Source organism: Medicago truncatula, chromosome 3, assembly GCF_003473485.1.
Source record: "Medicago truncatula cultivar Jemalong A17 chromosome 3, MtrunA17r5.0-ANR, whole genome shotgun sequence".
In the NCBI taxonomy this organism is placed as follows: Eukaryota; Viridiplantae; Streptophyta; class Magnoliopsida; order Fabales; family Fabaceae; genus Medicago; species Medicago truncatula.
The window spans coordinates 50946322-50972839 of NC_053044.1; the positions used below are offsets into that span (position 1 = coordinate 50946322).

At 31.0% G+C, this 26518-nt stretch overlaps 2 protein-coding genes across 5 annotated transcripts; one reads left to right on the forward strand and one right to left on the reverse strand.

The window, feature by feature from the left end:
- Positions 1 to 1574: 1574 nt before the first annotated feature.
- LOC25489960 (cyclin-D5-1) lies at positions 1575 to 4290 on the reverse strand. Of its 4 annotated transcripts, XM_024778436.2 has the most exons (6): positions 3950 to 4284; positions 3560 to 3827; positions 3334 to 3420; positions 2903 to 3200; positions 2520 to 2653; positions 1575 to 2409 (listed from the first exon to the last, which is right to left on the reverse strand). In XM_024778436.2, exons 2-6 carry the CDS (start codon positions 3785 to 3787, stop codon positions 2191 to 2193), a joined length of 966 nt encoding a protein of 321 aa, XP_024634204.1. In that variant the 5' UTR covers positions 3788 to 3827; positions 3950 to 4284; the 3' UTR covers positions 1575 to 2190. The 4 variants fall into 4 exon arrangements, with proteins under 4 accessions (XP_024634204.1, XP_039687730.1, XP_039687728.1 ...); XM_039831796.1 differs by having other exon boundaries at positions 3017 to 3200; positions 3560 to 4290; XM_039831794.1 differs by having other exon boundaries at positions 3560 to 4284.
- A 17197-nt stretch (positions 4291 to 21487) lies between these two features.
- On the forward strand, positions 21488 to 25822 carry LOC25489961 (interferon-related developmental regulator 1). Its single transcript, XM_013606327.3, has 13 exons — positions 21488 to 21794; positions 21900 to 22068; positions 22153 to 22233; positions 22607 to 22701; positions 22788 to 22891; positions 22999 to 23109; positions 23254 to 23363; positions 24274 to 24583; positions 24703 to 24780; positions 24851 to 24901; positions 25015 to 25104; positions 25208 to 25285; positions 25515 to 25822. The coding sequence occupies exons 1-13, from the start codon at positions 21785 to 21787 to the stop codon at positions 25557 to 25559; spliced, it is 1332 nt and encodes a 443-aa protein (XP_013461781.1). The 5' UTR covers positions 21488 to 21784; the 3' UTR covers positions 25560 to 25822.
- The last annotated feature ends 696 nt before the right edge of the window (positions 25823 to 26518 follow it).

The window sequence follows — 26518 nt, forward strand, 5'->3', positions numbered from 1 at the left end:
GATCTAGGAAGTTTTAAAACTTTAAGCTGTTATCCCTGTAAATAGATCAAATACATGGTGTGATTATGTCATCCAGGTTCGAATATTCCAAGAATTAAGATTGGAGGTTAAAATTTGAAGCTCACTTTGCACTCATTGTGGATGATCAAAATTTAAATGAAAAAGAAAATTTATGCAATATTTTTCCTCTAACCTAGTAGCAATTGTGAAAGAAACTGGTATTTTTAGTCTTTTAGACAGAGGGTATTCTAAAGTTTTGAGATCTTGATGAGGCATCTTCTGTTGAAGAAAATATACTTGTATATTCTGTGCTTTAAAGAGTAGTTAGGAGATTAACTAATTATATTTCATTTAGTTCCACACAGCCTATTTTGTTTAGATAACCTCGTATTTTTCATTGCCGTGGTTGCTTTGCTGGTACAAAATTATTTGACTGTTTGAACATTCTAGTAGGTCTAATTTGCATTGCTAAGCGACTTTGAAAATCATGTTTCTTCTTGCTTCTTATAGTTGTGTGTGATGAACTTTACATCTATCAAAGCTGATTAGATAATTGCAAGATATAATCATGAACACTGGAGTCAAGAGAGTAAAGTGAATATAGGGGGGAAAACAGAGTAGGCCTTTCAACATTTCTGTTTGTAAAATGTTTTCTTCACTCTTTTACACTTATATTGGCATTTGCCTATTTATTACTTGGAATGTACACATCTAGAAAAAGAAAACATGTCTTGTGTGCTGTTCTTAAGTACATTTTCGATAACAGCGCTGCTATTTCTAGCAAAATAAAATATCACAAATTCATTGTAATCATCGGATCTTCTTTGGTGGAAACATGGATGGTTAGATAAAAGGAGTATCCTACGGTTACAAGTTAAAAACTGACAAAAGTGGGGTAATATTTGGGTGACATTGGTGACATTGGCCAATCACAATGTCACAATGCTTGTGAAAAAGAGAGAAACACAAGCATTGTGACATTGTGATTGGCCAATATGACCAATGTCACCCAACTCTATGTCACCCAACTATTTTCCCAAAAGTGGTCGTGATGTTTCCGCAAGGAAGTTTTTCACAAGAAGAAACATTACTCTTTTGAAAAGAGAAAAAAAATGTAAGGGTGGGGATGCTGCTCCACTTTTTTTAGTAAATGGTCCAATTGCAGAAATATTACAGGGATAGTGTTAACAATCAAATGGCAAAAATAATCTTATCATTCTCAACCATGCAAAAGAACATGATCTAGGCAAAAAGTCGGTGAAAGTACTAATCTTTGTGATTTCTGCTTTCTTTGCTTTGTTAAATACAAGGACTATAGTCCCAAACAGAGATCAAGCGAAGTTTTGTAATGTTATTTATACGATGAACATGGTAGTTCATAGAAATCTATTGCTTCAAAGCAGAACAAACATGTTGGGTTTCATGACCCATGAACACAGCAAAGCCAAGCAGAACGGTGGTAGGTCCCGCCTTAAAAGCCGTCTCAAACATTCAAACAAATCCAATCAATCTTACAAGACTTTTGTGATGGCCAACATGCAACACAAACCATGCATCCTATCACACCAACACTGTTTTCTCTTCTCACTTTTAGCCTTTTTGAAGACATTACTAAAGCATCCCAAGCATCCATCAAAAGGTAGGTTCGAATAGATACATATGACGAACAAACTCCATTATGAAGTAAGGCGTGACGAAAATACAAGTGTGGAAGAGGAAAAAAAACAAACCAATCATCAATTTAATCCCTGAAATTAAGACTCTGAAATTCATCCTAAAGAACAATGCAATTTGCAATATTAGAAATTACTTTAAAAGTTTGTGGATTTCAGAGACCAAATTAGGTTAACACTTCAATTTCTAAGACTAAATTGGCGGCGATTCCTTCGGATTTTAGCAGCTTTCTGGATTAGCATACAGCTTTCATTTACCTGCTGATTTGGGCACTCCAAGTCTCTAACTACTACTATATGTATCCCAAAACCTGAATTTGTATTCTTGTTTCCTCCATTTCCTAGCTGTAAAACCAATAAATCCAATTCCAAAACAATTTTTTGTCTAGTAACAATCAATACTTATCTGTTGTAAGTTTTCCCCCCTCTCTCTCTTGGTGATATGATACTATTGCAAAAAGTAACAAAGAAAGACAACACATAATCTTCACATAAAATTGTTAAAACTTCAAAAAGTTCAAATTTTGGGATTTTCTTGATGCGGTCCCTTCTTGTCACCACCATCTTCATCATCAATGAATGAGAGTCTTCTTCTCTTCGTCATAGCAACGGCATAGTCAATTGGCCTGGATCGAATAACTGAAGAATTTGGTGTACATAAATGCTTATGCTCCTCTCTTTTAATCTTCTCTTCGTACAATCTTTGAATTAGACTGTAGCAAGCAAATACGTCATCCTGTGAAATAAAAAACGAAGTGAAAAATTTATAGATTAATTAAGATGTCATTCTTCTAATCATGATTTTGGTGAAACTTAGCAAAAAAATTAATAATACAAAGACTTTACCGGTTGAAGTAAGGGATGTTGAGAAATTGAATTCATTTTCAATCTCACATCTTCTATGGTCAACTTTTGATCGAATGCCACTAAAGTGGCAGCTGCTGCAACAACAGATGGCTTGTGATCCATTAAATTGAACTCTGCATAAGAAAACATACATTAGGTTAATCCATGTTTGAACAAAGAAATTCACATCGTTCTAACAAAAAGGATTTAATTTGTGCACATCGTCATCATCAATGCAAAAGATTTAGATGCTACTAGTATCAATATAACATAATCATTTGATTATTAAAAAATATTTGAGTTTAATCATTATGATTAGCTGTGATCTACTGATAGTGTAAATAATCTTTTAAACTCAAAAAGAGAGTTCATGATTGATTCACCTTCCATTACTACAGTGAAAATAGGATGCATTGTGTTGGAAATAATAGGACTTGGTGATTCATTGCTGAACTTTTTGATGAAGTAAGAAAGGAATGAAAAGGGAGTGATGATACCCATGTTCCAATCCAATGAGCTAAGTACAAAAAGCTCCATTTTTTGAATCACTTTTCCTTCAAAGACATAATCATCTTCCAATTGAAACTGTGATAGCTCTGGCACATTACACTCCTCCATCTTTGCAGCCAGAGAAAGACATGCAATTGATAGCAACCTCATTGCCCAATCCTTCTCACCCTGCTTAAAATGTAAAAATTCAACCAAAAGGGTAATTAAATAATTAATCAATTAATTAGATTGATGAAAACTTAAACAGGAGTGACCAATTGATAGAAACAAATGCTGCATTTGGAATATCATAATTAGAGCTTACATCAATGAAGTGTTTAGAAAGGAATCGATCCAAGTAAGTCACTGACAAATAAGCTGTTTCAAAGTGAAAATCCAATGCTTCTCTTTTCTGAGATAATTATCAATCCAAAATCAGGAAAAAATTGAAGCCAAATCAAGATTTTTTTTTCTCCAATTGTAATTTCATTAATGAAGCTGAATTAGAATAATAACATATAATAAAAGAGAAAAATAGTGGATGAACTAACTTTGAGAATCCAATTGATTGCATTCAAACGAGCACGTTTGAAGGAGTCTTCAAGCACAACATTTTCATCTTTTTTGAATCCAAAAGCAATCTCTCTTTGAAGCAATAATCCAACATGCTCCTCCTCAGATACACCAAATTCTTGATGTGATTGATTCATTGACCATTCTTCATCTCTCTCTTCAACTTCCAAGCACGTTTCTTTTTCATGGCACAAAAGATCATCCATATCTTTTATTTTTCCTTGGAAAATAAATTTCTTATTCTCACTAGTGAAATCAATAAGAAAGAAAAAACATCATGTTGATTTGATTCTACAAAATATGTTTATGTTTTTAATATGGTAATAGTAGTAATAATATATAGTAATATATGATTGACTAGTACTTACATTTACTAGGGAGTCAATCAAGAATTAAAAGAGGAGGTGGGAAAGGAAAATGAATATATTTTGGTGGGCTATGATTTCGGCGAAATTTTAAAGCTATAGTAGCTGTTTCAGATTGAAAATTGAAGACATTGATTATTTTGATGTATTTGTGGCGAGATTTTGGTCACTAGGGTGATGGATTATGTGTATTTGAGACAATGCTTTTATTTTATGTTTTGAAGATTGTTCAAGGGTTGGTTGGTTGGTTGGTTATGTACTCAGTAGTGAGCATTGAGTGTGATGATGAGGTTTTGATTTGAGTTTGACTGAGAAAAAAAGTTTGGGGAACACACAAGTTTGTGACAACACTGTCTTACTCACGAACTTTTGGGGCGCGTGGATTGCAACTCACCATATCTATGGCTATAATAGAAGCACTTTCACGGCTCCTATTTAATAAATCTTAATAAATTAAATAAATTTTGTTGAAATGTAATGATATAAAATTATTTATATGAGCTATTTAATAATTTCTTTTTAGGTACTGAGTTAGAGAAAATTGATGCTTATTAGTATTACCATAAAATTAATCATAGGGACTCAGATGACCCCTTTAAGCATCCAATTTTAGGTGTTCTGTTGCGGATGGTCTAAGGGCACATGTTAAGCAACTAAAAAATAGAAATATTTCTTTAATATTTGTGCATTTAATTAATTAAAAGTTGAAAAAATAAATTCAATACACGAATTTCAAAAAAAATCTACATTTGACTCATTAACTTGTGCTTTAAGCACACAAGTTAGCATTTTCCATTTTTTTAGGATATGCTAAAGAGTGTCTTTGATAGTATATAATAACTAGTACTTGTTAATCCCGTGAACTTAACTCAGTTGGTAGTGATATTTCATATTATATACAAATGTCGTTTCTCCATATTTAAATGTGTGAGCTCTTGTCACTAAGCTACTTGACCAAAAAAACTAGTACTCCCTCCGTCCTGTAATAACTGAGTCATTTGTAAAAAAATATTGTCCCAAGAATCTAATTACTTTTAATACAACATTAATTACTTTTTTCAAATTATAACTCTAATTAATACTACTTTCATCACTCTTAATTCAATATATTAGACTTTACATTTATGATAAAAAAGAAAAAGAGACTCAAAACTATTTTTATCTCTCTTTCATTTATAATTTATTAATCTGTGTGAAAAGCTAAGCTAGCTCAGTTAAATTGGGACTGGGACTGAGGAAGTACTTGTTAATACAATTTTTTTTTTTCATTTGTTTAATATTCTTTGTGGTTTAGAGATTTTCACACATTGATTTAGTTTTGGCTAAAATCCGTTACCAAAATCAATAAAATTTCTTTAATCTCCTTTGGATCGAAATTCATAGTTTTATAAGAGTTTGATTTGATAATGTATTTTTGACGATATGCATTTGACTTTTAAAATGTAGATGAGAATATTTTAACACATAGCCAATTTGTTTGTGTGATTTAAATATTTTTTCTGACTGCAAGACTAATTTCTTAAGTTTGATAGGATTGTACTATCATTATTTTGACATTTAAATTAAACTTATTTTATTGTTAAAAAAATCATAGTTGTTTGTTAAACCCATACAAACTAAACTCTAAAATGAACATGTTGGTTCACGTGAAAAATCGTATATAATTCTTTTATAAAAAAGGTCAAAAAAAATATATAATTTAATGACATCCATTATCTTGAAAAATAGTATTTCAAAACTATATAATATATTTAAAAAATAATATTATTTTAGTAAATATCCATTTTTAATATAATAAATATCCTAGATTATTTTTTAATAAAAATATTATAAATGTTTGTCATTTCGAAAGCAAATACTTACTTACTTTTTTTTTGTCCAGAATTCAAACACAGACTTTACATATATTATACATTATTTTTACCAACTAAATTAAGTTTATGAGGATAAATACTTACTTACTTGATACATTATTGTCCCCTTGAGTATAACTCAGTTGGCAGGGACATGCGTAATTATATGCAGGGTGAACCCCAGACACCCCACTTATTCACCTTAAAAAAGGTGAATTTTAACCACTAAACTACTTGAAAAAAAATACATTATTAGAAAAATAGATAAAGAATGAGTCTATTTTTTCAAATATTAATAAATAAATAAAAATATTGAATGTGACGTGGATGAGGGGGAGTCGCTTTTTTATTTCCCCAGCTAGCTGTGATGTGATGCAGTGCAGGGTGGCAACGTAGGGTCCTGTCCTGTCCTGTACCTAACTGTGTCTCAAGTTTTTGAAGCGGGTCGGGGATTTAATAGAGATGCAACCTGGAGGGTCCATTCCAAGATCATCATAGAACCTCATCCCCTGTCACATGACCAGTCAAATGTATGTCACCATTTCCACAAATACAAATAGTAGGAATGAATTTTTTTGGCAAAATAATCATTTTTTTTCTCTGGACGCGTAGCGACTAGCAAGTACTCAGTAATTATTCAATGTAGTGAAATTATAAAACAGTTTTGTTTATATAGTTGTTAGTCAAAATAGTTTCTGATGCTAAAATATTTCTTTTAGGGTAATGTTTGTTTGGTTGGGGTAGAAACATCAAAGAAAGATTGAAAGAGGAAAGAAGACACGGATTCCAACATTCTTCCACTATGTGGAACAACCTAAGAAAGACATGAGGATGGATTGTTTGTGTGAGACCTATGCCAAAAATGTTTCCGCGCATCATGCCATGAAAAGGGTGCAGATTCTTGCATTTTGATTGAAAAAGACCATAACACCTACTACCTTATTACTCCCTCCGTCCTAAATTGTATGACGTTTTGGTCATTTCACACGTATTAAGAAATGTAATTAATATTGTGTGGGGAAGAGAAATTATGAGCTGTTTTACAAAATTATCCTTAATAAATGGTATGGAAAAGATAAATGAAATAATTGAAAGAAGAGAGAGTAATTAATAATTAAGGATATAATAGGAAAAGTAACATTAATATTTCATTGGTATTGTAAAGCGATATATAATTTGGGACAATTTTTTTTTCCAAAACGACATACAATTTGGGACGGAGGGAGTATTTTATTATAATTATAAAGTATAAATAAACTACAAGTAATATTTTATAATTTTTAAATTTAAAGAAGTTAACTACTAAATTAGATAATATGTCTTCAACTATTTTATATTTGAGTATTTATTTAATTTAGGGCACTATTATTCTTATTATTTTATTCTTGTAATATATTTTATTATGTTCAAGGATATTTCACTTTTTTTTTGGATAAATGTTCAAGGATATTTTTGTCTTTTCATAACTATAACTCTTTCTTTCTCTTTCACTTTCTTTTCACTTTCACTTATATCAAACAACTAAATAAATCATCTCACTTTCCACTATCTTTCTCTCCTTTCCCTTTCTTTCCTTAAACTTTCTTTCCTTTCACTTTCTTTCGTCAACCAAACATACCCTTAATGTCATGGCCTTGGAGCTTTTGGAGGATTAAAGCGCATGAAGTTAACACACGGAGGGTTAAAATGAAGAGTATGTGTGAAAAAGTAAGCATTCATTATTCAAAAATAGAAGCATTTGTTCTTTTTCATGACTAGTTTGACAAACGAAATACATAATTAAAAACTATTTTGTAATTTCGTTACATTGAGAAATTTATACCTATTTATTACATTTTTAGAGACCGTAAATAACTATTTGCCCTGAATATATTGGCCTAGATTTTTCATAGAAGACATTTTAACTGCGTTTTTTCAACCTTCTTTTTTGTAGTTCTTTATTCTTTAGGGATACTCCATTGTACTAAATGTTTAATTTGTATTGAAGGCGTATATGGGGTGGGAGAATGCCCACTAACAAAACTCTTGTTTTTCTTCTAAGAACGGTAACTTGTTGCACCCATCCACTAAATTTCATCTTCCAGCAATCATCATGCATACTCAAGATTGAAAGACCAGTCTTTATATTGAGAAAGAAAAACGTGTTTTGACTGTGATGTCCTTCTTCGAGCTTCCCCACTTTTCTTTCCCTAATACTTGTATGTAACACCCAGCAAATTTCCGAAAATGATCATATATTCAATGCCATTGAGATTTTAATTAATTGTGCTGCTTCTCTCATGACTGCTCATGAATCATGATGCTGATAATAATTGGCCACGTTTATTAACTAAAAATTGTCGACTTCTTTCATCCAATCGCACAGTTGGATCATTTATAATGTTGAGCTTGATTGAATAAAAAAACGTCACTTTAATTTGTGCCCTTATGACACGTATTAAGCAACATAAAAAGAACAATTTTATATTAGAAAATATAATATATGAACTTTTAAAAAGTTGAATTCACAACTTTTAATACGTATATTTTTATAATGAATTTCTTAACATGTGTCTTTAATAGCACAAATTAACATTTGCCATAAAAAAAATCATCATAGTCCCTTTTAAAACAACACCTCCCTCTAAAAGTAATATTTTTAAGATGAAATTGAGATGTAAATTGTGGAACTTAACATTCTCACGTAGACCTAATTAGTGTTTCAAGTTTATACCGAGTAAACTTTACATCTTTTATATCCATTTGGCGTAAATATATTAGGATGGTTGGTGGTGACAATAATTGAGAATTAGGATAATGATAATTTTGCAAATAAAATTTGTTCAAAATTATATTGATTGAGACCCAATTTGACAAAAAAAAAAAAATCGAAGTAAGAAAATGAATAGTTTGAGTAAAAAATTATGTCAATTGAAGCCCAAAAATGAAATTGTGTGAGTAAAATTGAGTGTAAAATCAAGAGTAGAGATAAAATTGTATGAGAAAAATTGAGAGCAAAACTAAAAGCAACAAAGTGAGCAAAATGTGAGGTAAAATTTGAGTTCAATGTTTTTAAATAATCACAATTTACAAGTCTAATAATTTTCAAACGATTAAAAAAGAAGGTAAAAATGCGAAGTAATAACATTGTATTTAATCTCTTTTGAATATTCAGAACAGTAACAATCATATTATTATTTTATTCTCATGCAACTTCTCATGACCGTTACTTCACAGTTCACACTTGACTAGAATTATACGTTGATGAACTTCAATGGTGATCTTTCACCAAAACACTGATTCATTGACCTTGTTATATTGACATCATGTGTTCTTAATATTTTATTGATCCCTTAATTCAGGGAACCAATATAAAACTCGTAATTTTACTAGTTAGTTCATTATTCAACATACACAATACATAAAAAAAATAAAAAGTAAATAAACGTATTTAAGTCAAGAATTGATGAGATGAAATTATACCAGCCAGAATGGTCCATCCTTTTCCATACATATATATTCATGTAATAATTAATATTATTGAAATTTGTCTAAGTTTTTTGTCCATGTCAGTGGGGGCTTTAGTTCACTCAACTCCAAAACTTAATTATATAACTCATCCTCTCTGCGCAAATGTACTGCACTGTGGTAATTCTATGTTATGTTGCTATCGTCCCTATCTCTTTCCCAATTCTTGGAGTGGGGGATATATATTACTGCCAAGGGATAGAAAATATTGAAATTATGAACACCACATGCATTTTGTTCCCAGGGCCGGAAGCAATGCAAGGAAAACGATAATTCAAAGTATGCGTTTTCATTTCAATTTATTTAAAACAGCAAGCTAGGATATGAAATTATGTACCCCATTGATGTCATTTTTGCCATACAATTTACAATTTGTCATTTTTCTATCATTTTTACCCTTGTTACATTAATTAAAAAATTGAATATTAATTTTGTCAAAAATAAAATAAAATCGAATATTGATTACAAATACATTTTTGTAATATTTCATATTTAACAACTAGTTCAATCTACTAGTTTATTTTACAAAACCCTACAAATTTATTATAAAATAAAATCGAATATTGATTACAAATACATTTTTACTAGATTTTTGACCCGTGCTCCGCTCGGGTTTATTGTAAAGGGATTGACATACGAATAATAAAATGCAATATATAATTGGTAACGGTGAAAAAAATAACACGTGATAATCCATAGTTGACAAAATAAAACACTTCATAAAATGTATGAAATCTGAAAATATTATAAAAGAAAATTTTGTAATCCTATCAATAATTCGGTAAAAAAAAATGAAAATTCGGTAATCCTAGCCCATAAAAATCACTGATTGCCTGCCATCCTTTCGTGAAAAAAAAAAAAAAGAACCAGCAATCCTATCAACCAAAACTGCAAACTTATTTTTCTTTCGATCGACCAGGTTGATCAAACGATTGATTATATCTCCGAAATCAGCTGCAAACATGTTTGGTAATTTGACAGCACCATAAAATAAAACAGAAACGACAACTTAGGAAGGAAAACGACAACTTAACATGTTTTGTGTCGTAAAAAATAACATATTAGGAAGAAGTTAGGAAGAGAGGACCCTAAAATTGTTAACTATAACAATTGAGAGAAGCAAAATTATATTAAACAATCAAAATTCCTAAGCAATAACACTAGCTAGAAACAAAATCGTTCTCACCCATTGCAATGGCAATCTAAAATCAAACAGTAATCAAGTAACAATCAATATATATTTATATATGGAATACAGCTCCAAACAATAGCAATAACAATTCACAATTTAAAACATGGTAAACATGCGTATCAACATGAAACTAAATATCTCGTAATAATTCAAACACAACAACAATGAAATTTAATTGAAAAATGGATGAAAAGTAATGTAATAGCAGCAAACCAAAAAAATTAAAAATAGGGTAACGTAATAGCAGCAAGCAAAAGTAATATGAATAGTAATAGCTTTAAAACGATAAATATTGTATTTCACATTGCTTTGTATTATGTATTACGTAAACTGCTTAGTGCTGGCGACTGCAATATTGTATTTCACATTAAAATTTTAAGTCCTTTGATGCAAAATAATATATTGCAGAATGATAGTTTTCGTAAAAAACAAAAAAAGAGCAAGAAGTTAGGAAGGAAAACGACAAATTACATCTTATGTGTCGTACTCAACTATGTATGTTCTGTACTTCAATTGAAGTTTGGTGACAGTCTCGTCCATCTCACTAACAGGATGAGTCGTCAAAGGACCTACCAAATCAATGGAAAACAACATGTTACAAAAAGTATGACAATTGTATAATTCAAAAAATACTAATAATAACAATCCAAAAATTGGAAGAAAAAAAAATCCAGAATTGAATCAAAGTTACTAGTTAAGCAGTGGTATGAGAGGAAAGTTGTAAGGTCACGTATTTCCATTTGCAAACCTCTAAATATCAGAATTTATGATTTTTGTGTTGTGTGTGAAATTTATCACGGTTTAGGTTTTTTGTTGTTGTTGAGAGAAACACGTTTAGGGCTTCGTATCTATAACGAAGTTTACATGGAAATTAGGGTAGCCGAGTTTGCATGGAAATTAGAATATTCTATTTGTAAACGTATTAAATAATTAAGTAAGTGTAGAAAATATTGTCAAAAAAGAAAAAGCAAGAGGATAGGAATGAAATAAAGGCATGAAATTGGTTCAACAAAAAAAGGCAAAAGGATAGCAAAAAAAAAAGGCAAGAGGATAGGGGTGCGATGCATTTTTTTAGTATTAAATAAGTGTACAAAATATTTTCTTAAAAAAGAAAGTGTACAAAAAATTGTCAAAAAAAAAAAAATCCAAAAAAAAAGTATAAAATAGAAGGCATCAAACGTGATCCTAGTTTCTAGAACAAACGTGCAACATCAAATAAGTGCAGAAAATATTTTCTTAAAAAAAAAAATAAAGGCAAGAGGATAGGAATGAAATTGGTGCGATGCATTTTTTTAGATGAAATTTGTTAGGTTAAATAATTGCAAACCTAATAATGCAAATGAGCGGGAAAAAATTAGGTTAAATTGCTGCAGACGTAACAAAATTAATAAATAAGGAAAAATATTTCCTTAAAAAATAAAATAAAGACAAGAGGATAGGAATGAAATTGGTGCGATGCATTTTTTTAGATGAAATTTGTTAGGTTAAATAATTGCAAACCTAATAAAGCAAATGAGCGGGAAAAAAAATAGGTTAAATTGTCGTAGACGTAATAAAATTAATAAATAAGGATAATATTTCATATTTAACAACCAGTTCAATCTACTAGTTTATTTTACAAAACCCTACAAATTTATTAGGTTAGTTTATGAGCTATCAGTTACCTTTCATCCCCTATTATATAGCATATATTAGTTATCAGCTAACATTCACTCAAAAGAGTTTTTGTTCTCTTAAAATAAGAGTTTGAAACAAAATAAATGCAAATGGAGTGGTAGAAATCAAATTTGATATCTTAAGGATTTGCAACGCTCACCCATCATACACTAAGGACAACCACACAAGATTGTTTGAACACAACATTTTCATTCAAGATTTTAAGATATTTGATATACGAACCATATCATTTTATGATGTTGTGAATTAACTTTCTATTTAATGTGAGACTTATTCACACTTGACATCTCCTACCTATCACATTGTTAGAAAGACTTTTGATACAAAAAGTTGGTTGAAACATCGACTCTTAAACCATTGTTGGGTCAGGATCGCGAGAAGAGTCTAATTACCACCAAAAGAATGTCATATTATGCTAACAACAACCATGTGTGGTTTAACACCACATATTCACCTAAAACTTAAGATATTCGGGTATGTAAGTCATCTTTCAAATCATTAAAGATTAAGTTGGCAATTTACATCCACTTGCATTAGACTAAAAACTCATTTTCTACCCCGTGTACAAAAGAACGTCATCAGTGCTATAATAGTAGCTTGTTTATATGATTAAATAAAAAGTAGATTCTTTTATATAATTCCTTTCTTTTTTACAATTTTTTTTTGAATGAACAATTTCTTTTATATAATTCCTATTTTTCGTTTAAAAAATATAATTCCTGTTTTAATGTGTAACACATGAATGCTTCAGTGGTTTTTTTTGGGCAGCTAATGCTTCAATGGTTTTATTTAACACATGCAACAATCGTTAAATGTTTCATGGATTTTTTTTCTCTTGACACAACCATTAATTGGTAGATTAGAAAACATATTTAAGTAAAGATTTGTGTTTTTTTTTCCGTTAAAAGTAAGTGGAAATAGGTTGCTAAATATATGAATGGTGATATAGAGATTGAATCGATAAAGAACCCGAGAAGATTTACGTACGTACGCTTTGAAAATGAAAGTTGATCTTGGGGAATACTCTTGAACAGAAAAGGACATATATATGGGACTCAGGTTATGTCTAAAAGCCACCCTTATGAAAGGTAATGTTAGGTATGGATCGATTTATCGATCAGCCAACTTTAACTCCTTAGTCCGTTCCAATTCTTAGGAAAATATTCCAGAGACACTCCTTTGATGTCTTAAGAGAGAAATAGGAAATGTGATATACTGGTTTGAATACAAGATCTTCAACTCATTACCTAGCTTCATGTATACTTTTCAAAATATGTTTTTCCTACTCACTAATCTATTTTTTTTCTCAATTAATTAACCCGTGTGGATTTATTTAGAAAAATAATTTTAGAATTCAAGAATGAGATTACATTTGATTATTTTGAAAAAGAAAAAAAAAAGTATTAGATTGACTATGATTAGACTAAATGAAAGAACATAAGATCGTTTTTTATAGGAAAATATTTGACTTTGCTGCTACTCGTGGTGTAGATTGATGCATCACCATATGTTAGCCTCACTTTACTGCAGAGACTAAACTTGCTGACATAAAATTGTATAGAGACCAAAAAGTATGAATTTATTTTATAGGAATTAAACAAAATTGAATATATTTATAGAAACTAAAAACTTAATTAACTTTGTTTATTATTTCATTGTTCCGACCAAGGTTCCCATAATTCCACATCAACTAATAGTTTATTTTACATGTGCTAGATATTTGACATATCTTAACATATTTATACTTAAATATAAGATTCTTTTTAAAAATATATACCCTCTGACCCTTTTTATAAGAAAATATTGACTCTTTACATTCATTTACTAATTAATGTATCTTGTTTAGAATATAGATCAAATACACTATTTATAACATCATCTTTGAATTTTCAATTTGTAATTTCGTCAATCTCATTGTGATTTCAAACATGCACACTAACTTATGGTCATGATCAAATGTTTCTTAGCAAACTATTACCGCTCTTTCCTCCCTAAATATAAGACTCTATTGACCGAACCACAATAATCAAGAAAATTGCTAATTGACAAATAATCATATTATTGATTGAAGAAAAATATATAAATTAATTAGGAGTACGATAATAAAGAAATAACTAATAAAATTGAAAGTCACGGTAATTTTATGTAACTCACTGACAAATTAAACCAAACATATACATTCACGTACATATAGTGTACCTGGAATTGAAAGTTGCATTCGTGGCAGGCTATTAATCTGGATCATAACTATCAGTAGATTTGTTCAGAAATATGAGTACACATAAAATTTATAAAAAACGAATAAAGAAAATTAAGGGAAGTGACTGCTGCAGTCTGCAGATGATACACAGAGATGCTGATTTCGAAAAACATGCTACTCATGTGATTTATTTATTGCAATAATCAAATGATTCTTCTCTTTTAACAAATTATTTTATAGAAGCATAGTTGGATTTTGAGCAGATATTCAATGGTGCAGAAAAAGTTGATGAGAAACCCAAAATTAACAAACAGACCAATTTGGAATTACTCTCATGAGGAAAGCTGCGTGCCACGTATAAATCTGCTACATTACAGAAATTATATATATATGTACATTAACCTTACTACTCCCATTGTGGTGTGGTCAATGAAACTTGTACTATTTCAGCAGAAAATGAGGGTTATGTTGGAGATAGTTGATTGCCAAAAAGCATTGAAGTAGTTAATGACTTTAATTTGTACAACTTTTTAGCTAGATTTTTTAAAGACAACCCAATTTATATAAAAGTAAACAGCACCTAAAAGCACAAGTTGTACAAAAAAATGTGCAAACATAAGCAAAGCCTAAAAAAAAATATCTCAGTACCACCTTCTAGGTTTTATAGACTTGGATAATTTTAGGCAGTTGTTGATCATTTAAATTTTTTGTAGCACACTTTCTGGACAAGGTACTCCTTAATTGCAACTGTTTTATTGGCCCAAAGGCAAATTGATGACAATGTTTTACTAAATTAGAAAATTGAAAAAGAAAGGATTTACAGCATCTAAATATGTATATAGGTAGAGTTGAATTGTGGAAAGAGCTGTCATGCAGGGGGGGGTAAAATGAAATGTGACCCCAAAAAACTCAATGAAGGAAGGGGATAAGTGAACATGATTGTTTTGTGGTGGGTATGCATTATACTTATAAAAAATTTCTTTCTGACACACTTATAATAACGAGTTTATATACCCCACAACCACTAACTCCCATACCACTTATTTCAACAAATTAAAAGTGTGTCTGTTTCAATTCAATCATCTTATGGTATAATAAGAGTTTGATATTCACAAATCCCAATGCTTTGACTGTCCCTTTCTCTTCTCTTGCTGCTATTCATTCAAATTTGTCACTCCCGAAACCCACGGGGCAGTGTGCTCACATGGATGAAGTGAGTATCCACCATTATTAACATAACCTTGCTGGTGTCTGTGGTGTGGTGTGTTGCCATAGGGCTTGGCGTCTAACTCCAACACAAGGGCCTTCATATTTTAACGTGTTTACCACGAAACAACCACCTTCATTTCCAAACGCTTAGGGTATTACTTACTTTTCACCCACATTTCAAATCTAGAAACTCACATATACTATGTTTTAGTAACAAATTTGGAAAGGGTTTTGGTAACAACTACATCCGCAAATTCACTATTTCTTAAGAAAGTTAAATGCTACAATTTTTAATATATCAAATACATATTTTTACATAAAAATTTACTATTTAAGGTCTTTAAAGAGTGTCGGATGAGCATTCGTTAGCATTTCCTTTTTGGAAATTACACAATTAGTTATAGAGTTGTAAAATCAACTTTAATAAGTTTGAATGTTTTTAAGAAGAATTGATTTTGCCTAAATAATTGTTTCGAACTTGAAATTAGATTTTGAGCGGTTGCAACAACAATTAATTTTTAGTCTTTGTACTTATTGTTAAACAACTTTTATATGAATGAATTTAGTCAAACATAAATTTACTTTTTCAACTAAAGTGTAGTGATAATGAATTTTACATAATCAACTTATTAACAATGGCCAACTTGAGGAGGTGGCTATTCACATCACAATAATTTACTTGTTATGAATGAACAAACTTTTTATTAGTTGATTTTAACTTCTGATATTTCAGTTAACACATTAACTTAGCCTTTTATCCACAATACTTCGTTTCAAAAAAGTTCGGTATGAAAAGTTGGAGAGAACTTTTTTTAATCAATTGATGGGAGAGATGTTTCGATCAAATCACTGATTCAAGAAATTCATAATTATGTGATGATTGACGAGTTCTTTTCTATTTTCAATGGGTTTATGCGAGCATATTGAATGCATGGTTAATAAGTTCTTGTGGGTAGCAAACAAGGCAAACGAAAAATTTGCTCAAAAAAATGTGAGCCATTATGAAAGGAAACAAAAGAAGAAGAAAGGTGGAATTGGATTTAGAACATTCCATGTTTTAACTTTACAATGTTGTCCAAACAAGATTAACGTAATATGCAATGCAATTTTTTGAGAGCTTCAATTGAATATTGCCCAAGATAAACCTGGAGAAGTATTTTGCAAGCTCGCATGTATGTTACTAAGAAAGCTAGTATTTAAAGAGTAGGAGTTGGTCGTCTAATTATGTCAGGTCGTGAGGGGGTTGATCATCACATTGATCCTTTAACAATGATACAAGTGAGAGATACACCACTTTTTAACTCAAAACTATAAGGCATTAGGTTTATGAGTCATCTCACTTATAAAGTGTTGAACATTTACTTTTCCATCCGATATAAGACATATTACTCACACTTGATATACTAACAAGTTCATGTATGGGAGGATAATTGGCTTCCTTATTATAATGCTCACAAGATTTTGGTCGCCTAATTGTGATATTATGTTTGTCTCTGGTCTCATTCAGCATGATATTCGATGTTGGAATGCTCCTTTAATTAATGAAAATTTTCTTTCTATTGATAATATTCCTTTCAATTATGTTGATAATAATAATATATAATTGAGAAATATATAATTAAATTCCACATCTATTTTAAAAAGAAATACCTAGATAAGCAGTGGATTATTCTTAAGATCTGTTTTGTATGTTTATTAATCTTATAGGATGTTTAAGTATACAAAATGGTTATGTAATTTTTAACTATTTTTCTCACCCCCAATTAATCATTTATTGATCCGACTATGTCACGAGCAAGCCCAACTAATGTGTTAACGGGACAGGGCTTCAGAAGTAGGGGCTTTGAGAAGAATCACTACTTTATCCTCTTGAGTATTAATTTAGATTATTGTTGTACAAACCCCCTGCATTACTGCAAAAAACCCCTCAAAACACTCATCGGAAGATAACTTCTGATCAGTTCTTTGAGAAAAAATTATATAACAAGATATGAGCAATACCGGAAGATCTATTCAGCAATCTCTGTTAATTTATGAGTTAGATGGCTGGCTATCTTTAATGTTACAATGATATATTGAAGTTTGTATTGTTGCATGTCTTACGAAACATTGTATATGACTGTAGTTAGATTATTATTACATAATCAATAATAGCTTCCTCAATATAAATGGACCAAAATGTAAAAAGTAGTGATATATGTACAACCATTTGATACAACTTTGATGACAATTTTTATTTGTTCTTTTCTTATTGGTCCAAAACAATAGAGAGAGAGAAAGAAAGAGAGAGAATAAGAATATAATGTGAGTATAAGAAATAAAGTTGTCATAAAGTGTTTGTACAAATGTACATTATGACAATTAGATGAAAATACGGCCGCTTTTAAAAACATATGGACGACTATATTCCATGACTTATCATCATATAACAAATTTAATTTTGTTTAGTATGAAATAGGTACATTAACGGTTGCGACAATTTTAATTGAAAAGTTCATTTCATGGGCATAATTTTGTTAATAAAAAACAGTAAAGGAAAATTTAGCAAAGAAAAAACACCAAACCTAGATATATAAATCTTTGAACATTACCACTAAATAGTCTAGTTCAATGATAACTTTATAACTAAAGCCAAACTCAGTAACAAACTTCAATGTTTGATAGAAGACCCTAATTATATCACCTTCATGAACCAACATGATTAGTGGCTGCTGCCTTTGAGTTGCATTTGGGCATATCAAAGGGATTTTAGCCACCAAGTAAATTGGGTGGGTTTAGTGCATATTGAACCCAAATAGAGCCAACACCACTGCCCACTCATCTCCCAACTTCCACCAATATTAATACATCATAATCAGATTGTTCGATTCCAATCTTTTTGGTTCCTCATTAACCACAAGCTCCACAGCTTCATCACAAACGTACATTTATTTAAAACATTCTCAAACTTTCAACCCTTGTTTTCCCGAAAACACCTTAGGGTAAGAGGCCAACTTGAGAAAAGTTACAACCTAGCTATGTTTCACCAAATTTGTTTTTATGACAAGCAGCATTTTTTTTTCAAATATAAATACTTCTGTTCTATACATATTAATTACAATATCATTTCTTTTATATATGCCAAATACTTCTAAGTTCTAACACATTTATGATTTATCATCACTATTTTGTGTCAGTCTTGTTTCTACGGATATTCTCTTTTTTACGTTTTTTGGACAAGAAATATTCCTTTTTCATTCTTCCCAACATCCTTGCTTAAATTCCTTATATAAAAAAAATAATACTTGCTTAAATAATTCATGACACACTGAAAAGTGAATGATATATTGATCATGTGTTTATGTTTTATCATTCCAGCGTTGTTGTCGACAGAAACGGAGAAGAGATTATAGCACATTGGATTGTTTAGAATAATTAATAATCAATTATATATCACATCAAAGATCATTACGCATATGTTATTATTATTTTTTGATCATGTTTTTCTTAATGGGAACATTTAGATTAAAGGAAACCTCAAGAGAAAAACGAAAAAAAGAATATCCTAAACCAATATGCTATGAAATTTTGGTATCCACGTCGATGTCAACGAATATGCTATGAAATTTTGGTATAATCTGACAGTTTGTGGATTTTTCTAATTAACGTTCAAGTTAAAGTGAGCGTGAGTAAAAAATATAACCATCTTTTCAGTTTTTAAGAGCTCTTAGAATTTAACTCATCTAAACTTTATGTTTAAGTTTTTTAAAGTTTAAGTTTTTTTTTTAATGATATGGGACAATCACAATTGGTAGTACCCCAAAATAAAATCACATTTGCTAGCATGCCAATTTGTTGATTCTTTATTACGTTTATAAATAAAATAAGGAGAATGCTAACCATTACCTTTGGGGCATTGATTAAAGTACTAAAATAAGTAAGTTTGTATCGAAAAATGGTGTAATTATTGTTAAGAAAAAAACAAAGATTTGTATTTCCAAGACATAGTTTCTATTAATGGAATCATCAATCATTGCCTTTAGGGCACTGGTTAGCAAGACCCATAAAATAAACAAGATATAATAAGAGTTCTTTTGACAATAATAATATGGTGACAACTAGGCTACCCATGAAAGAATGATGAGTAATTTACTCCAATCAATACACATTAGCCACATAAGCACATATTCATGAACTATCTTGACCCCACAAATAAATTGCTCATTTTCATTGGTTGGTGGGTAAATTACCCACCATTTTTCAAAGGTAATTTAGAAAAAACCTAATACTATACGTAAGAATTCTTTTTTAGGGTTACGTAAGAGTTGAATGTAACTACGTATATAATAAATAGCTTTTTCTTTTTTAAATAAATATACACGCTAAGAGTTGAATGTTGGGTTCACGCTAAACCATGTGAGTATTGTAACCAAAAAAAAAACCATGTGAGTATTACAAAAATAAATAAAAACGTTGGCCATTGAACAAAACTGATGCTTCCTAAAAAAACACAGAACTAAATATTAGAACCGGAAAGCCTTCATAAAATATGAAAGGAGGATTCTCTCAATTTGATTCTTAAGGGAAGGACTCCTAGTAATCTCAAATCCGATTAAGAGAAAAATAAAGTTAGACAAAACATCGTTCAATCTAAAGATTTATTATACATCATTTTAAAAAATAATAATATATCCTAATATTTTAAAGACTATAGTCAACAACAAGCGAAGTTAGGTTTCTAAAAAAAAATGATCGCAACACAATTCTTCCTTTCCGTAGATAATTGTACATTTTATGTGGATCCTAAAATCTTAAGGTATTATTTCATCAGGAAACTTAAATCTTTAGCAAAATCCGCAGGAAATGTGTTTCCTTCAAAATTTATACAAAAATCCGCAGGAAAAGCGAAAGGTTCTAGTAATGGCTGGACTTGTTACAAAGAAATTAGAAGCTGAGCTGGACTAGTGTCCATGCTAGCCGGGGTGTCTCCGCCCCTGCTTACATGAAACCTCATAAAAAAAAAAAAAAAAACTTACCATTGATAGTTAATTAGGATAGGTGCTCGCAATGAATGTAGCTATAAATAAAGTTGTAAACACTATGTGTGTTTCTCTTAAAAAAAAAAAAAACAGTTATACAGTAACAATTTACATTTATCTCAATTCCCCGTTCATTCATAATTTGCATTGCAATAAACCGTTGCGCCAATAACATACCGATGTAATGTTAATGTTGGTCAATTAATAATGATATATCAATGTGTAATTTAAAAAATGAAATACAATAATACTCCATCCATCTCATATTAAGTGACGTTAATTTATAAAGTAATTACGTAAAGAGAAATTCAACAATTAAAATATATGTTAGTGAAAAAATACTACATTTGCATTTTAAAATGTCAATTATTTTAATACAGGAAGAATGACATTTAATATAAGAAGATAGAGATAGATATGCATAATAAAGACAACTATTTAAAAACTTACACATAAGGGATCCTCGATCATCCTAATAAATTCTGCAAATGTTAGGTATCAAAAAGACTTGTTGGACAATCAAATATTATTCAACACACAAAATTCGAAGTCTCTATACAATTCCATGAGGTCTTTCCTTTGCAAAATTTAATAAAAGTACTTTCAACACATGATTTAAATTTTAAACTCCAAAACGACAAAAACACAAGTAAACAACTTCGTCACGTCACGTGTTCCACACATCCGCGTAAGCAACCCGACAAATGCCACGTGTCTCCATGTCGGCAAACAAAAGAATCCAATCAACGGCCTACAACATGCCACGCAATCACACAACACACCAAATAATCTTTTGACAAATCCACCGAATATTCCGTTTATTTATTTGGTCCACAATAAATATAAATAGAAAATAAATAAATAAAAAACCTCGCCGCGTGCTTTTTCTTCTTATTATAAAAACCTAATCCTCAGATTATTGAAGATTGTTTCCGAGTTAGAAGATTAAACAAATTCTTATCTCAATCTCAGAAAGTAGTGTTCGAATTTTGAATGGATTATTCATCAACCGAATCAAAATCAGCCTTATTATTCTCAATTTTCATACCTTTCAATTCCCTTTTTTTTCGTTCTTGTAAACCTAATTATTCTTCATCTCTCATTTTCTCAAATTCCGATTCATTTTTCTAGCAATTATAATCCACTAACCCCAACAACAAAGCACCAGAAACAACTGTTGCAATGGGTAAACGTAAGTTTTTAGGGTTTCTTCTTCTTCTTCTAATTGATCTAATCTAATCTAACTCAGTTTAATTATTGTTTGGTTAATTAATTGTGTTTGTTATGTTGTGTTTAGGTAATTCACGAACTAAAGCTGCTGCAATGTTTGATAGCGATGATGATAGTAGCGTCACATCATCATCAACTGCGCCGTCTGATCTTATGGCCGTGTCTGGTACCGAAGATGTTCAATTTGATCAAGAATCTGTACTTGATCAAGCTCTCGATGCATTAGATGAAAAAAGGTACTTGATTTGTTAATTTACCATCATTATGGATATTGATGATTGATTATTGAAGGTGGAACTAAATGTTTGAATTTATTATAGGGGTACCACGAGGGAAAACGCCTTTTCAGCCATAATTGATGCTTTCAAGAGTAATATGCAGCATCAGTTTGTAGAAAAAAAGTAAGCTTTTATTTATCTCTTAAGAATATAACTAGTTTAATTTTAGGTTTTTGTTTTGGCTGGTACAATTTTTAGAATAACAGGCAATATCAACTCACTGGACACTCGGGCATTGTTTGTATAAACTACTAAATTTTAAAAGTTATAAGTTTTTTATTCATAAGCTATGAGCTATCTTGGAGAGCTTATGAAAATAAATTGAAAACAACTTATGAACGTGTCATAACTTGTTTTCATAAGTCCTCCCGAACAGTCTCACAAGTGTAGATAAGCTCAAATATTGTCAATTCAAACAGGCCTTATGTAATGTATGTCTTTAAAGTGATGATTATCATAATTCATAACCATGCTGTGATTTATTTGTTTTTATCAGATTTGCTACTTTGTTACATAGCTGTCTTGCTTCAATAAAAAAGGGATCAAAGAAGGCATCTTCCAAAGAGATAACTCTTGCATCTCATGCCATTGGTAAGATTTTGACTAAATTGCACCTTTTGTCATATATAATGTAAGTTGCATTTGTTATTTGCATATTAAATTTCATTCTATTGCAGGTTGTTTGGCCTTGACAGTTGGATGTAGTGATAATGCACGGGAGATTTTTGAAGAATCTGTTACCCCTTTGGATGAATCTCTAGCTAGAAGTAAAAATATTTCGGTGAGGAGTTTAGAAATGTTGTCTTGTGTTCTGTTTTTTTTCCCCTGTTCTTCTTTTATGATTTTTGATGTTACATACTTCCTGAATAATGTCATTTTTGTGTATAGTTGATGGACTGCTTGGCTATAATCACTTTCGTTGGAGGGAATGATCAAGAAGAAACAGAGCGATCAATGGACATAATGTGGCGAGTGATCCATCCCAAATTAGGTTCCAATGTATGCATCTGTTAAAATGTTCTAGTTGCTTTATTTTCTGACCAGCACAGTATTTTAGATATGACAAATGTGCTATTTTCACTCTAATTTTGTATGCCCATTTGTCTTCCCTTTATTTACTGCTTCAGCTTATTCACTCTTTAGGTAGTTGCAGTCAAACCTTCTGCTCAATTAATAACTGCTGTGGTGTCTGCATGGTCTTTTCTCCTCTCTACCGTAGGCAATCTGAAGCTGAATTCAAAACATTGGCAAAGGTAAGCACAGTTTATTTTTTTTGTTTGCATTTTGATTTCATTCTGCTCTAGCTTAGTGACAATGTCCATTCATGCTTCCTGTAAGTGGTATGTTATCGACAAGTTATTTTGCTTCTCAATGCCATAGATGATGTAGGACCACTGCTTTAAATCACTTAATTATTTTGTAGTCCATAGACGATGTAACTCAATTTAGATTTCTGAAAATTGGTTGCCAAGGGAGGGAGTCCATGCTTTCATTTTTAATAAGTTGATCAATTTGAAACTATTTGGAGTTTCACACAATAGGGATATTGGGAGCTCTTGTTTGTTGTATCAAATAAGGAGGAGAAGATGAAGGATTGTATTGGTCGATGCGGAATAACACTTCACGCATTTTGGACTAACCCATAGAAAGAGGGATGAAAAAAAGATATAGTAGAATAAGCTTATTTAACATATGACTTAAAACTTTGATACTTAAATAAATATTTACCAGCCCTTAAGAGAAATGTAACCCCACTTATATTTTGTTGTTGCTGTTTGTTTCTACGGATATTTTTCAACTTATTTTGATAATTTAAAGTAGTTATGTTGATGGTTTAAATTAGAGTCCTGGCAAGCTATTCTAAAGACTAGGATTAATTATTTTAGATTTACTTCCTCCGGTCTCAATTATAAGGAAAAAAAGGGCCTAAATCTTGAATATAAGCAAATGTTAACTAATCTTTTCACATTTACTATAATACCATCCTGAATAAGTGTGAAAATATGTATTTTTACTTATAGTAGAGGCCAAAGGGAGTACATTTTATCTATGTTCTATTTGTAAATAATATTTACCCCTACCTATCCTACATAGAGATTTGTATTCCTTGTGTAGCTGTTTCTTGGCCTTGGTTCCAGCTTATTGATTTTACTTTCCATACAGTTCAATAGCCTATTTATCCGGTCTTCTAGATAAAGAAGATAGGTCAGTTAGAATTGCTGCTGGTGAAGCACTGGCTCTAATTTTTGAGATCGGAGTTATCGATAAATTTTCGACCGAGGCTAAGAATGCAAGTGATGCAACTCAAGAAGAGAGTAAACCACAGGAAAGTTATATATTCTTACAAGGATTAAAAGGAAAAGTGATAAATCAATGCAAAAATCTTTCTGTGGAGGCTGGTGGAAAAGGATCTGCCAAGAAAGATCTTAATAGTCAGAGGAACCTGTTCAGAGATATCTTGGATTTTTTTGAGGTATGTTGGTGGTACTCTGTCTTCTCTCCCTTATTGTTACTATTATTTGAGAATAGAAATGTAGTACTCATGAATAAGAGTCAGAAGGCTTCTGTACTGATCTTTTATTGTCATGCTAGGATGGTTACGCTCCTGAAATTTCAATGAAGATTGGTGGTGATTCTCTACAGACATCGTCGTGGTCTCAAATGATACAGGTTTTCCTTGCACTCTTTCATTTTTTTTTTCCCAGTCAAAATTGCGTTTAACATCTATATATTTTTGCAGCTGAATTTCATCAAGCACTTCCTTGGAGGGGGGTTCATTAAACATATGCAGGTTGGCTTTTTGTTGTCCTTTTTTTTTTTGGCACCTAGTTGTTGTCAAAAGTTTGTAACATTGAACTTGTTTTTGCCTTTTGTTTTTCTGACCATCTTCCTCCGTGGTATTAGGACAACGACTTCCTACATGATGTCTTTGGTTTCTCACCCAAGAAAAAGTATCTTAACAATGGCGAGCATAGAATGTCTGGTGGTGAAAAGGTGAGTTTGTGTTATATATAGTCTTGTGATGTCAGTGAGGACTTTCACTGGATTTTCTCCTTTCACTTGTTATCTGCTGATATACCTATTCTTTTACTTGCAGAGGATGTTTAAGTCACCAAATTCAGTTTTGAACAAGGCCAGGACCCAGTTACTCAATAAGCAGCGGTTACAATCTGAGGTTAGCATTCTTACTATATTTTGTTAGGAGAACATTCTAACATTTCGGAAAACGTAAAATACGCCATATGATGTACGGTAGCATTTCTACCCTACTTGAGTTGATTTGCTGTCATTTATGCAATCATCTGATAAATTTAGTTAGCACACATTTGTGTTTTTAGTTAGCACACATTTATGTGTTTTTGTTCCTTCTAATTTGACTGGATTCCTTTTTGTTGAATCAACAGGGCAGGAACTTCGGCCATTATTCAGTCAATATGGATGAGACATGAGTTTGAGTGGGAACAAAATATGATGCAGTGCTTTATTTGGGGATTCAATTATTCATTTGGACATGTATTTATTGTGTCCGCTGATTGCTGTGTTGTCTGGAAATGTTTGACTTAAATCGAATGCGAAGTAGATTCGCGTACTATGGAATTTATATTATAACCTTACTTTATTTTTTGACAGCTATACTTGTATAATACTATTATGTATGTGTTCGATGTTTGGTGACGTGAATTGATTTTGATAGAATTGATTTTGAGAAAAAGCGAGTTGAACCTAAATTGAATTACTTTTAGATACATTGTATAAATGGGATTTTCACCAATTGATGTTTGGATAGTTTGAAAACCAAAATTGCTTCTAAATTGTAAATTACCAAAAGGGACTTGAAATTCTTCCAAAAAAAATCCGCACACCCTCTTTTTTACCGGACGTACTCTTTATGTGAAACGGCAAAGCCATTTGTTTTGTGATTTGTCAAACAAATTACACTCAAACCTACTCAACTACTGCCAAAAAAGAACTCAATCAATCCTTGTCAAACAATAGCCCTCAAAGCTACCAGTAAAAAAAAATCCAACAGAGTCATACGCCTCTCTCGAATGGAACCACCCACTCTCTTTCTGCAGAAACTTCGGTAGTTTGTACATTAATCTGTATACTATGCCATTTCTTCTCCCCCATCTCTTTCATAAGAAAAACTATTTATATATTATTACTATTTTAGGTTGGGTCTAACTCAATTATACAAAATTGAGATGACCTGATAACGGGCGTTGGATAAATTGTGATGCATATTAGAATAACTCAACTTATAATAGTGTGTCAAGAGTTTTACATTAAATAAGATAAGATTTATCATATATTTGTGTAAGTGGGATAATCTTCACTTTGCAAAAATTTGTTTATGTCTTATCTCGTTTAACGCAAGAAGACTCTTAACATAAAAAAATTTAGACTT